The sequence below is a fragment of the Trypanosoma theileri genome (genome assembly GCF_002087225.1).
Source record: "Trypanosoma theileri isolate Edinburgh chromosome Unknown TM35_Tth_74_V1, whole genome shotgun sequence".
Lineage (NCBI taxonomy): Eukaryota > Euglenozoa > Kinetoplastea > Trypanosomatida > Trypanosomatidae > Trypanosoma > Trypanosoma theileri.
Genome location: NW_021639916.1, coordinates 38,672 through 50,984, shown reverse-complemented (window position 1 = coordinate 50,984; position 12,313 = coordinate 38,672). Strand labels below are relative to the sequence as shown.

Here is a 12,313-nt window from a genome sequence, read left to right as displayed (position 1 = left end):
ATCAGCACACAAGAATACAGGCCAGTGTAACCACAATCAGTAGTGGTACACGCACCCACACAGAACTGCTGATACTGCTGCTGCTGTCTGCATCACCCTTCTTGTTGTTTGTGAGTTCAGGAGGAAGTGTTGTTGTTGTTGTTGTGGTGTTGGTGGTGGTGGTTGATTCTGTATTTTCTCCCTCATTTTGGTTGTTTAATGATTCACTCTCTGCAGGTGTAGTGTCGTTTCCTGTCGTTGTGGTTTCAGATGCTCCATCGCTTTGTGACTCTGTACTACTGGAAGTGGAAGATGATGGTGTCACGGCATCACTCGTGTTATCTGTACTTTCACTGGATGCACTGTTGTCGTTGTTTCCATTTTGACTGTTAACTGCAGGCGCAGCATTATTCCCAGCCTCAGTAGCAGGAGCAGCTGGTTTAACACCAGCACCCTTTTCACCAGAATCACCAATGTCCCCTGGTCCATGTTGATCTTCACTCCGTGCATCAACATCAGAACCATTACCTGATCCACTGGTAACACGACTACCAGGGCCAACAGAACCAGTAGTAACCAAATTACCAGTCGAAGCAGACGTTGGAAGTGAAGGGGTACCAGAAGGTGAAGCAGAAGAAAGTGCTTGTGAAGATCTAACAACAGTAGTGGTACCAAGAGCGGCAGTTTCTTGAACTCCCCTACCGTTTTCAGGAGAAAGACGGTCTTGGGGTTCTTTAACAGTAGAAACAGTATGAACTTTCTCACCAGGAGGTCCAGGTGGACCCTGTTCACCTGGCCTCCCAGCAGGACCGTCAGGACCAGGCTCACCTTTTGCACCTTTAGCAGAATTAGGACACTTAGGGTCAGTTGACTTACTACCATCAGCAGGGCATGTATTATCACCAACTTCACCTGAAGACAGGTCAGGACTATCAGCCGCTACACATAAAGAGATAATGCTCACAAGTAACGCCACCACATACAACACACGGTGAAGAAACATCACGGCAGCAGATCTTTTCCTTATTTAGGGTATCTGAGCTGCACAAGAAAAAAAAGAAAAAGAGAACAAAACAAACATAAAATAATCACAAACACATTCCCCGACGGTAACAGAGAGAACAAAAACAAAAACAAATAGTCATACAAAACAACACCATCAGCAAAAATATCAATAACCACCACAAAAAGAGGAGACCATTCAAAAAACAAAGAAAAAAACAATTAAAAATACCCACAGCATCGTTAAACACACAAATTAAGAAAACCATAAGCAAAGAAAAAGATATTAACCATTAGCCCAGTTTATCCATTAAACACAGAAATATACACCAACTATGGATGTAAGTCTATATGTGTATATACGCAATTATAAATATAAATTCATTTGTTATTATTATTATTATTATTATTTCTTTTTTCTTCCCTCTACAAAAGGCAGTTCATCATCATTATCATCACAGTGCAAGCCCAGGCACACACAGAGAGTCTCCAGGAACACACACATACACAATGGAGTAGCAATAATAATTATTATAGGATAAACACAGAGAGAGCAAAAACACACAAAACACATTAACATTAAGAAACAAAAAAGAAGAATATCCCAACAGGTGGAAGATTAGTTAGACTGTAGGGATTACATGCAAAAAAAAAAAAAACAAAGGATGACCTGAGTCCCACTGTTCAGTACGCAGTAGCGGAAAACAACACAGCCACAATCAGTAGAGGCACACGCACCCACACAGAACTGCTGATACTGCTGCTGCTGTCTGCATCACCCTTCTTGTTGTTTGAGAGTTCAGGAGGAAGTGTTGTTGTTGTGGTGGTGTCTGTGTCTGTGTCTGCATTTCCCGCACCGTCTTGGTTGTTTGTTGATACACTCCCCGTTGTTGTACTGTCATTCCCAGCGTTTGCAGCATCAGAACCATCACCACTCTCTTTGTCTGAAGTTGTGGGAGAAGGAGAAGGTTGTACTGTTTCATCTCCCTGTTTAGATCCACCTTCTTCGGTTGTACTGGCCACATTGCTTTCAGTTTGACCGTCAGCGGCAGGAGCACCGCCAGTACCCGCAGCGGGAGAAGAAGAACCAGCGTCTTGTGAACCGTTTACACTTTGAGTTTCCGCAGTTTCTTTTTCAGCAGGAGGAAGAACAGCAACAGTTGGATTGGAACGATCGCCACGCTGTGAATCAGAAACAGAACCGCGGTCACTTTCAGAACGACTTTGACCATCGGGACCTTGATGTTCGCTACCATTAATTCCATGATTTGCATTTGGTTTCGCATCAGTCTCTTCTTGTGATTTGGGTTTACAATTAGTCTCACCAGCACCGCAACTCGCTTGAGTGTTAACATCATTGGTAGGGCAACTATCCGCCCCAGAAGGAGAGTCCGCACATTCCGTACGAGCAGCGTTACGTATACTGGAGTTAGAATTACACGTAGAACCTTGAGTACATTCAACACCACCAGCAGCACCAGCAGCAGGACAACTACCACTACCACCATCTCCGCAACTGTTAGCAGCGTGTCCAGATGCAGCAGAAGTACGAGCAGCACAACTACCACTATCTTCACCGTCTTGGCAAGGGGAAACAGCCTGAGGTCCAGGTTGAGACTCTGCAGCTGCCATACAGAGACACTCAACACACAAAAACAAAGCAAGAAAAAACAACACACGGTGCACAATCATTGTTAAAAAAATTAGAAATACTCTCTGAGTTCACTTTTCTGCAGAAATAAGAAGAGTGAAAAAATCAAAAGAAAAACAAATAAGCACAGAAGAATTAAAGAAAAGATAATCAATGAAAATCCAGAAAAAACACCTAGATGGTATCTAATTCAAGGAAAATAACAAATATTTCCCAGAACAAAGACGAAACTCCCAATCAATAAAGGAGAAAAAAAGAATCCAAGAGCACAATGACCAAAACGAGAAAACACACAAATACGTTTCTATGGATAAGCTTGGCAACGCATACGCACTCATGATCATAGATGTATCTGTTACTCTTTTTCCTTACTCAGCACAAAGCAGATCAAGAAGATAATGCAAGGCAAATCACACAACGACCCAGCAAACGCACAAGCAAAAAATAAGATATTAACCATTAGCCCAATTTACCCATTAAACACATAGAAATACACCAACTATGGGTGTAAGTCTATATGTGTGTATAAGTAATTATAAATATAAATTCATCTGTTATTATTATTTTATCTTTTCTCTCTCACTGCAAAAAGCAGTTCATTATCATTACCACACTGCAAGCCCAGGTGCACACACACACAGAGAGAGTCTCCAAGAACACACACACACACACACACACACACACACACACACAATGGAGTAGCAATAATTATTATTATAGGATAAACACTGAGAGAGCAAAAACACACACAAAACACACATTAACACTAAGAAACAAAAAAAGAAGATAACTCCCAACAGGTGGAAGATTAGTTAGACTGTAGGGATTGCATGCAAAATAAAAAGAAAACAAAGGATGACCTGAGTCACACCACCACCATCACACAATCAGCACACAAGAATACAGGCCAGTGTAACCACAATCAGTAGTGGTACACGCACCCACACAGAACTGCTGACACTGCTGTCAGCATTAGCCTTGTTCTGTACTGTGGAAGTGATGTTGCTGTTGATATCTGCATTGGGTACAGGGGTAAGTATTGTTGTGGTTGTGGTTGTTGTGGTTGTAGTGGTATTTGTATTTTCTGTATCATTTGGGTTACTTGTTGATCCAGTCTCTGCAGGTCCAGACTCACCTGCATTCTGTGAGGGTGATGTGTTGGAAGAATTCTCAGGTGAACTCTGAGATGCAGTAGCAGATATCTCTTTCCCTTCATTAACACCTGATCCTTTTGAGTTTGTGTTCCCTCCGTTTGGTGGTTGATCTGTATCCGGATGTGATTCCCTCCCGGTGTCTGTTTCAGCGTCTCTCGGTTTGTTTTCTTCCATCTGTGGTCCTTGTTGTTGTCTCACCACGGCAGGGGTCTCTTGAGGTTCTTGGGTTTTACGTGTTTTGTTGACAGCACAGCCACGAGTTCCATCATCACGAACAATAGGCTCCGAAGGAGGAAAACAAACGGCGTCTCTACGGATGCCCTCCATAGTACTTTCGCTCGGTTGAGCCCATACTAACCCACAACCCCAACAGAGTAAAAGAGTTAATAAACAGAGGAGGTTGCACCTCATCATTACAGCCTTAGTCATTGATGTTGACTTCGATAGACTAATAAAAGAAAGAAAAGAAGGAAGAGAAAGAATTATGATAGAAACAAATAAACATACAACAGTACAACAAATACTCACAGTGAAAAAGAGAGTGAGAGAAGCAACAACTGCACAGTAAAGCAACAAAAGGAATATCCCACTTGTAGTGATAATATGTACCCATTAATAGAAAAGAAAAGAAAAGACCCCACAATAACCAAATAAGAGAGAGAGAGAGAGAGCCAAACACACACACAATACCCCACGGCTCTAGTTTATATATTAAATTACTGCACACACACATCTGGGTGTACTAGCAAGAGATGTATATCGTCAGTGAGCAGAACAGCCCAGTTTTCTGCACACACACAACGGGAAAAGCAAGTAATGAAATTAATAGAAAAAGAACACACACACACAAAAGTAAAAGCAAAAGAAATTCGAATTAAAAGATAAAGCTGGTAAACAGATTATTAGTTTATTCACCCATAGGGGATATACGCAATTATGATTATGTTAGTTTAACATTATTTTTCTTTGACCTCAGATGAGTCCCACTGTTCAGTACACAGTAAAGGGGAACAAAACAGTCACAATCAGTAGTGGCATACGCACCCACACAGAACTGCTGATACTGCTGCTGTCTGCCTTACGCTTCTTGGGTGGTGGTTTGTCTTCGCTCTTCGCAGGCATAGGAGGTTGCAATATTGTTGGCATTGTGGGTGGTTTTACCTTAGTGGGTGTCTCGGGGGTGTTCCTTATTGATTCACTCTGTGCAGGTGCACCACTCACCTCATTAGCTGAAGATGCTGCAGTAGTCTCTGCCCGATTATTATTCTCTCCAATTTGAGTGCTTGTAGTATCTGAGGAATCTGCATTACTCTGGGGATCAGCATCCGTGGCATGAGTAACAGGACGAGAAAAACGAATACGACCCGCTTCACTGCTGCCATTACCAACATGAAGAGCACCTTCAGGAACACCAGGATATTCAGGAGTATCAGGTTTATTATGAACAATAGGAACAGCACCAGAAACACCGGGAAATTTAGAACCATGAGGAAATTGTGAAGCACTGGGTGGAACAACAGGTTGAGTAGCAGTGCCTTTAGGCGCAGGATTAAGCTCTGATTGAAGTGCAGTACCATTAGGATGGGTAGTCATGTTGACGATAAGACTTAGATTACCATTGACCTCTTCAGACGTTGGAGACGGGCCACTGGGAAGAGGAGGAACAGAGCCAGGAACAGGAGGAGCACAGGGAACACCGGCAGCACCGGAAGCACCAGGTACACCACCAATACCAATGCCACTTTCTTTAGAAATTGTGGGACATACAGGTAAAGCATCACCAGCAGCAGGGGTTTCCTCATTCTTGAAACCAGGGACACCAACATTTTTTGCAGTGGGGTCAGAAAGATTTTTACCAGGTGAGATACCCAACTGTTTCGCAAGAGTATCATTAACCTTTCCAGGCACACCATCAATTCCAGGGTGGTGATTGTAATTTTTCTCAAGCTTATCAACTCCGGGTGTACCACGCTCAATACCCGGATCAACAGCAGAAACACCAGGGGGAGCACCAGAACCAGGCGGGAGAGAGCCGGGAACCCTTACTTGAGGAGCTCCAGCAGCAGCAGTACCGGGGCGAACATCGGGGATAGCACCAGGAACACCAGGAATAACTCCAGCAGCCCCACCTAGAGGAACACCATGCACACGACCAATACCAAACCCAGCAGCTTGATCATCAGTGAAAAGTGGAGGTTTAGGTTGAAGGTGATTAGCCATTACGCATCCAGAAGCACAGCACAACATGAGAACCAGTAAACACAGCGTGCGGCGCATCATTTCCCTCAAAGTCATAATAGTGACTGTGGATTTCGCTTGAAAACAGTGAACTAAAAAATAGAAAAACAATATGAGAGATAAAAAAAATAATCCAAACACAGTAAAAGAAACACATATAAAAAACTAAACCAGTTAAAGAAAACAAAACAGCAAAGTAAACTCAGTCAAGCACAAAACAACAGACCAATATTCATACGGTTACCAAATATAACACACACACAAACGCCCAGCAAAACACAAACAAACATAGAGATATTAACTACTGATACCAACTTACCAGGTAAACACAGAAATATACACCAACTATGGGTGTAAGTCTATATGTGTGTATATACGCAATTATAAATATAAATTCATTTGTTATTATTATTTCCTTTTTCCCACTGCACAAAAAGCAGTTCATCATTATCATTACAGTGCAAGCCCAGGTGCACATACACAGAGAGAGTCTCCAAGAACAAACACACACACACAATGGAGTAGTAGCAATAATAATTATTATAGGATAAACATAGAGTGAGCAAAAACAAACACAAAACACATTAACATTAAGAAACAAAAAAAAAAAAAAAATCCCAACAGGTGGAAGATTAGTTAGACTGTAGGGATGCATGCAAAAAAGGAAAAGAAAACAAAGGATGACCTGAGTCACACCACCACCACCACCATCACAATCAGCACACAAGAATACAGGCCAGTGTAACCACAATCAGTAGTGGTACACGCACCCACACAGAACTGCTGATACTACTGCTGCTGTCTGCATCACCCTTCTTGTTGTTTGTGAGTTCAGGAGGAAGTGTTGTGGTTGTGGTTGTGGTGGTGGTGGTGTTTGAGGCTGATTCCTCACCACTGGTTGATTCACCCCCTTCTGGGTTTGCAACGTCTTGTGAAGGTGTAGTGCCGCTCTCAGACGCTGTAGTATCAGCATCAGTGGCATTCCTTGCCTCTGTAATGGTTGTAGAAGAAGTTTGTGGTGCTCCACTTCCTTGGCTATCAGCACTTTCATCTGCTGTATTGTTGCCGTCCCCTTCAGTTTGCACTTCATCTGCACCATCAGCTTCAGTGACATCTGCCCTAGGTTCAGCAGATTCGGCATGTGTTTGAATACCACCAGTACCAGAAGTACCAGCAGAAGTACCAGAAGAGCCGCTCTCACCCACTTGACCACGAACACCTGCGTCACCCGTTTCAGCAGTTCCGTCACGAGGACCAGAAATACGATCATCTCCATGATGACTTTGAACATCATGTGCTGCGGCAGGAGGAGCTTCGGGTTTTTTAGGTGGAATAACCGGTACTTTTTTCTCAGGAACAACTTCTTTTGGTGCCTCAGGTACTCTAGCAGGAGCTTCGGGCTTTTTCACACATGGGTTGGGACTTTCAGAACCTTCAGGAGCATCAGAATTGCACTCCAAAGAACCATCACCACCATGTCCAGCTTCCGCACCAGAAGGATTACAGTTACCAGGAGCATCAGCAGTAGGGCACGGAGTACCTTGAAGAAGAATCTTTGTCTCACTCTCCGTATCAGGGACTTGGTCGGAAAGATCGGCGGCAGGCACTTCTTCAGCGAGGACGTGCACACACGCACAGGAGAGCAGGAGAGCGAGGATACACAGCACGTAGCGCATCATTATTATTATTCCAATGGTTGCAGGTATTGTTGTGGATATCGTTGCACCTGTCTTAGTTCAATGGAATGCACAATAAAGAAGAAAGAATACAGAGAGAAAAAAAGAAACAAAGTAAATCAATTGAAAAAAAGAGAACACACACCAAATCAAATAACACTCAATAATTACAACAGAAGCACACACATTGCAGAAAGCTGCAACCATAACTCATATAGTGCCCAAACTAAAGTAAAAACGCCCACAGTACCCATTACCAAACAGATAATCCCAATTAACCCCTCAAAAGAAAAAAAAGAAAGTAAAGAGTACGACCATCAGAAGCAGGCACAACAATAAAGTCAGAATGCCTCTTCCGATAGGACCAAGCACACTTACAAATATACATATGTGTATTCTTTATCTTTTTCTCTCCGCACAAAACACTCCAACACACAACAATGCAGGAAAAAGCACAGCGCACCAAGCAAAGAAAACGTGAACAAAAACATAAATTAAGAGGAGGACCAACCGCACAAAAATAACTCACAGACCACTGAGTATGCTGGTGTGTTCAAGCACATAAGAATACAAATTGTATTAACTACTATTTTTTTCTTTTCTCTGCATAAAGCAGACTACCACAAAAACCATAAAAGGCAAAGCACACCACAAACAAACAAAGAATCATGTATTAATCATTAGCCCAACATACCCCAGTAAACATAGAAATATACACCAACTATGGGTGTAAGTCTATATGTGTGTATATACGCAATTATAAATATAAATTCATCTGTTATTATTATTTCTTTTTCCCAAATTTCAAACAGCAGTTCATCATCATCATTACAGTGCAAGCCCAGGCACACACACACAGAGTGTCTCCAAGCACACACAATACCCCATGGCCCTAGTTTATGTATTAAATTACTGCACAGACACACACACATCTGTGTGTACTAGCAAAAGATGTATACCGTCAGTGAGCAGAACAGCCCAGTTTTCTGCACACACACAACGGGAAAAGCAAATAATGGAATTAATAGAAAAAGAACACTCACAGAAAAAAGTAGAAGAAAAGAAATTCGAATTGAAAGAGAAAGCTGGTAAACATATTATTAGTTTATTTATTCACCCATGGGGGATATACGCAATTATGATTATGTTAGTATTACCATTATTATTATTATTTGTCCTCAGATGAGTCCCACCGTTCAGTACACAGTAGCGGAGAAGAATACAGCTACAATCAGCAGCGGTGCTGCAGTGCGCACCCACACAGAATTGATACTGCTGCTGTCAGCATTAGTCTTCTTCTGTACTGTGGAAGCAATAGTGTTGATATCTGCGTTGGGTGCAGGAGATGGAGTGGCGGTTGGTGCTTCTGTGGTAGGGTTCTCGGAGCTCGGCTGAGTAGTAGTATTTGTTTCTTGTGAGTCTGCGCCAGAACCACTGTTACCTGCATTCGACCCTTCATTGTTACTTTGTGGCGCTGCAGCAGACTCCTGAGGTGTGCTGTTATTAGCTGGTTTATTTGACGCTTCATCGTTACTTCGTTTAACTGCAGTTGACTCTTCTTCTTGTCTTTCTTTTCTCGACATACTTGTTCCTTTTGCGATCTCGGCACTCTCACCATCTTGTGCTCTAGAACCCCCAGGGACAACGGGTTGCAGATCACCAGCGAGTTCATCTTGTGATGCACCCGGTGGCTTTCCTGTTTGTAGGTCATTAGCTTCTGAACTCTGTTTGTGTGCAGGAGCACCTGGTGGGGACTCGGTAACGGGTGGTGGCGATGCTGGTGGTGGACCACTGAGATTCCCGTGTGTTTTCCAGTCCGAGCATTTTATTCCAGTACTTGTATATTCATTACTCCCATCCCTGCAATCCGCATCATGGCCTGCTGTTGCAAGAAAATCACCCCAACCACCCCAACCAATACTCCGCACATCTTCACGCACATTAGCAGAAGCCGCAGAAGATACAGTAGGATCCGCCATGGTATACCCGCAGGCGCAGCACAGCACAACGGCCAACACACACATCACACGGCACATCATCATCATAACGGTTATCGTCACTCTTCTTCTTGTTGTTCTCAACACTTGAGTTCACAGGTCTAATGGATGGAATGTGAAAAAGAAAGAAAAACGAGAGAAACAATTGAGACAAACATAGTGAGTGGATGCAGGGCACAAATACACACAGTGGAAAAGAGAGAGAAGCATCAACTGCACAGTAAAGCAAAAAAGTAACATCATGCTTGTATTATAATAATATGTACCCATTAATAGAAAAGAAAAGAAAAAGAACACCCCACAGTACCCAAATAAGAGAGAGAGCCAAACACACACACACAATACCCCATGGCTCTAGTTTATGTATATTAAATTACTCCACACACACACATCTGTGTACTAGCAAGAGATGTATACCGTCAGTGAGCAGAACAGCCCAGTTTTCTGCAAACACACAACGGGAAAAAGCAAGTAATGGATTTATTAGAAAAACAACACATACACACACAAAAGTAAAAAAAAAAAAAACTCGAATTAAAAGAGAAAGCAGGTAAACAGAGTATTAGTTTATTCACCCATGGGGGATGTACGCAAATATGATTATGTTAGTATTACCATTATTATTATTATTATTATTTGTTCTCAAGTGAGACCCACTGTTCAGTACACTGTAAAGGAGAACAACACAGCCACAATCAGCAGAGGTGCTGCAGTGCGCATCCACACAGGACTGACACTGCTGTCAACATTAGTCTTGTTCTGCATAGTGGGGGAAATGTTGTTGATCTGTGTGTCAGGTACGGAAACAGGAGATGGAGTGGTGGTTGGTGCTTCACTGATTGTGCTCTCGGAGCTCGGCGGAGTACTGGAAGTGGTTTCTCGTGATTCTGGTGTGGCAGGTGCATCAACAGCTGCAGCAGATTGCTGGGTAGGATTAGAGTTGCCAGGAGTACTGTTAGCTGTTGTGCTGCTTGATGCCCCCTGATTAGTATGTGTAGCTACAGTAGACACTTGAGTGTGGACTTGCGTGCTGGTAACTGTTGGTGTTGTTACGCTGGGTGCTGACACTTCTGTTTTGGAAGTCCTGGTGTTGTCAGAATGAGAAGAAGAACCACCTGCAGAGTTCTGTGCCGCACTTGATGGAGCCTCTTCATGATTAACTTGCCTCACGTCAGCCCCCGCTGTCTTCGGTTTTAAAAACTCCGTGCAGTTTACTTCATCATTAACAGTATCAGGATTCACCTTACACACCTCTCGGAACTTCTGTTCCTTATCCCTTTTCTCTCTTTCTGCTTTATGTTCTGGATTCCAATACCAACCAGTACTCATATCAACCTTTGTTGGGGGCTCCACATGTTCATAATCATTAAAAACGAATATTTCATCTTCATAACTCACATCCTTACACGTTAATTTATCAAAAACAGCTTCACTGTTCTTCTTACACATCTTTCGCAACACCTTTTTTTTTTCATCTTCTTTAACAACAGGAAAATGGCTCATATCAATATTAAAAGCATCCGGATATTTCTCTTCCGCAGTCAGTGTCTTTCCATCATTAGCAATAATTGCCCTCCTTGTTGTTCTTGCTGCTCTTGCGGTACGCTGGCGGCAGAGGTCTGCGTACTTCCCACATGCAGACACACGGCTGCCCGCACCGCATGTAAGCCACTCGCTCTCAGCAGCGGGGCGTACACGCAGCGCACCGCCGGCCCCGCACGACACCTCCACAGCCCCACGGGACACACCACGGCCACTGGGACTGTCATTATCAACAGCAGCAGCAGCCGTCATGGTATACCCGCAGGCGCAGCACAGCATAACGGCCAACATACACATCACACGGCCCATCATCATCATCATCATCAGTAGAGAGAGACAATAGTTTGGTTTGCGTAAAAACACTGATCTAGAAAGAAAGACAATCAAAAAAACAAAAAAAGAAAATAACTGAAGTATCAAATATGTTAGGTCACACAAATCGATTACCACAAAAGAGACTCACATCGAAAAAAAAAACCTACCATTTAAGTTATGAAATACAGCGCAATAACCTCAGTAAGAGTAAAAAGAAAAACAAAAAAACCCACACTCACAATTATCTTAAAAAAGGCTCAGCGACCCAGCAAAATCATCAAGCAAAGAAAAAGATATTACAAATTAGCCCAATTTAACCAGTAAACAGAGAAATATACAGCAACTATGGGTGTAAGTCTATATATGTGTATATACAAGAAATTATAAATATAAATTCATCTGTTATTATTATTTCTTTTCTTTTCATTGAAAAAAAAGACAGTTCATCATTATCATAGTGCAAGCCCAGGTGTACACACAGAGAGACAGTCTCCAAAAACACACACACACAATGGAGTAGCAATAATAATAATTATAGGATAAACACACACAAAGAGCAAAAACACACAAAACACACAATAACATGAAGAAACAAAAAAAGAAAAAGATAATCCCAACAGGTGGAAGATTAGTTAGACTGTAGGGAATGCATCCAAAAAAAAGGAAAAGAAAACAAAGGATGACCTGAGTCACACCACCACCACACCACCATTACAATCAGCACACAAGAATACAGGCCAGTGTAACCACAATCAGTAG

The 12,313-nt window shown here is 42.5% G+C and overlaps 7 protein-coding genes across 7 annotated transcripts; all 7 read right to left on the bottom strand.

Annotated features, from left to right (window-relative positions):
• Position 1: 1 nt before the first annotated feature.
• Positions 2–982, bottom strand: TM35_000741210 (uncharacterized protein; the record flags this gene model as incomplete). The annotated part of the gene is made up of 1 exon (XM_029031286.1): positions 2–982. The coding sequence occupies one exon, from the start codon at positions 980–982 to the stop codon at positions 2–4; it is 981 nt and encodes a 326-aa protein (XP_028877440.1).
• Positions 983–1,665: 683 nt separating this feature from the next.
• Positions 1,666–2,613, bottom strand: TM35_000741200 (uncharacterized protein; the record flags this gene model as incomplete). The annotated part of the gene is made up of 1 exon (XM_029031285.1): positions 1,666–2,613. One exon carries the CDS (start codon positions 2,611–2,613, stop codon positions 1,666–1,668), a length of 948 nt encoding a protein of 315 aa, XP_028877439.1.
• Positions 2,614–3,519: 906 nt separating this feature from the next.
• On the bottom strand, positions 3,520–4,113 carry TM35_000741190 (uncharacterized protein; the record flags this gene model as incomplete). The annotated part of the gene is made up of 1 exon (XM_029031284.1): positions 3,520–4,113. The coding sequence occupies one exon, from the start codon at positions 4,111–4,113 to the stop codon at positions 3,520–3,522; it is 594 nt and encodes a 197-aa protein (XP_028877438.1).
• Positions 4,114–4,776: 663 nt separating this feature from the next.
• Positions 4,777–6,081, bottom strand: TM35_000741180 (uncharacterized protein; the record flags this gene model as incomplete). The annotated part of the gene is made up of 1 exon (XM_029031283.1): positions 4,777–6,081. The coding sequence occupies one exon, from the start codon at positions 6,079–6,081 to the stop codon at positions 4,777–4,779; it is 1,305 nt and encodes a 434-aa protein (XP_028877437.1).
• Positions 6,082–6,740: 659 nt separating this feature from the next.
• Positions 6,741–7,703, bottom strand: TM35_000741170 (uncharacterized protein; the record flags this gene model as incomplete). Its single annotated transcript, XM_029031282.1, has 1 exon — positions 6,741–7,703. The coding sequence occupies one exon, from the start codon at positions 7,701–7,703 to the stop codon at positions 6,741–6,743; it is 963 nt and encodes a 320-aa protein (XP_028877436.1).
• A 1,193-nt stretch (positions 7,704–8,896) lies between these two features.
• Positions 8,897–9,745, bottom strand: TM35_000741160 (uncharacterized protein; the record flags this gene model as incomplete). Its single annotated transcript, XM_029031281.1, has 1 exon — positions 8,897–9,745. One exon carries the CDS (start codon positions 9,743–9,745, stop codon positions 8,897–8,899), a length of 849 nt encoding a protein of 282 aa, XP_028877435.1.
• Positions 9,746–10,357: 612 nt separating this feature from the next.
• TM35_000741150 (uncharacterized protein) lies at positions 10,358–11,563 on the bottom strand (the record flags this gene model as incomplete). Its single annotated transcript, XM_029031280.1, has 1 exon — positions 10,358–11,563. One exon carries the CDS (start codon positions 11,561–11,563, stop codon positions 10,358–10,360), a length of 1,206 nt encoding a protein of 401 aa, XP_028877434.1.
• Between the last annotated feature and the right edge of the window lie 750 nt (positions 11,564–12,313).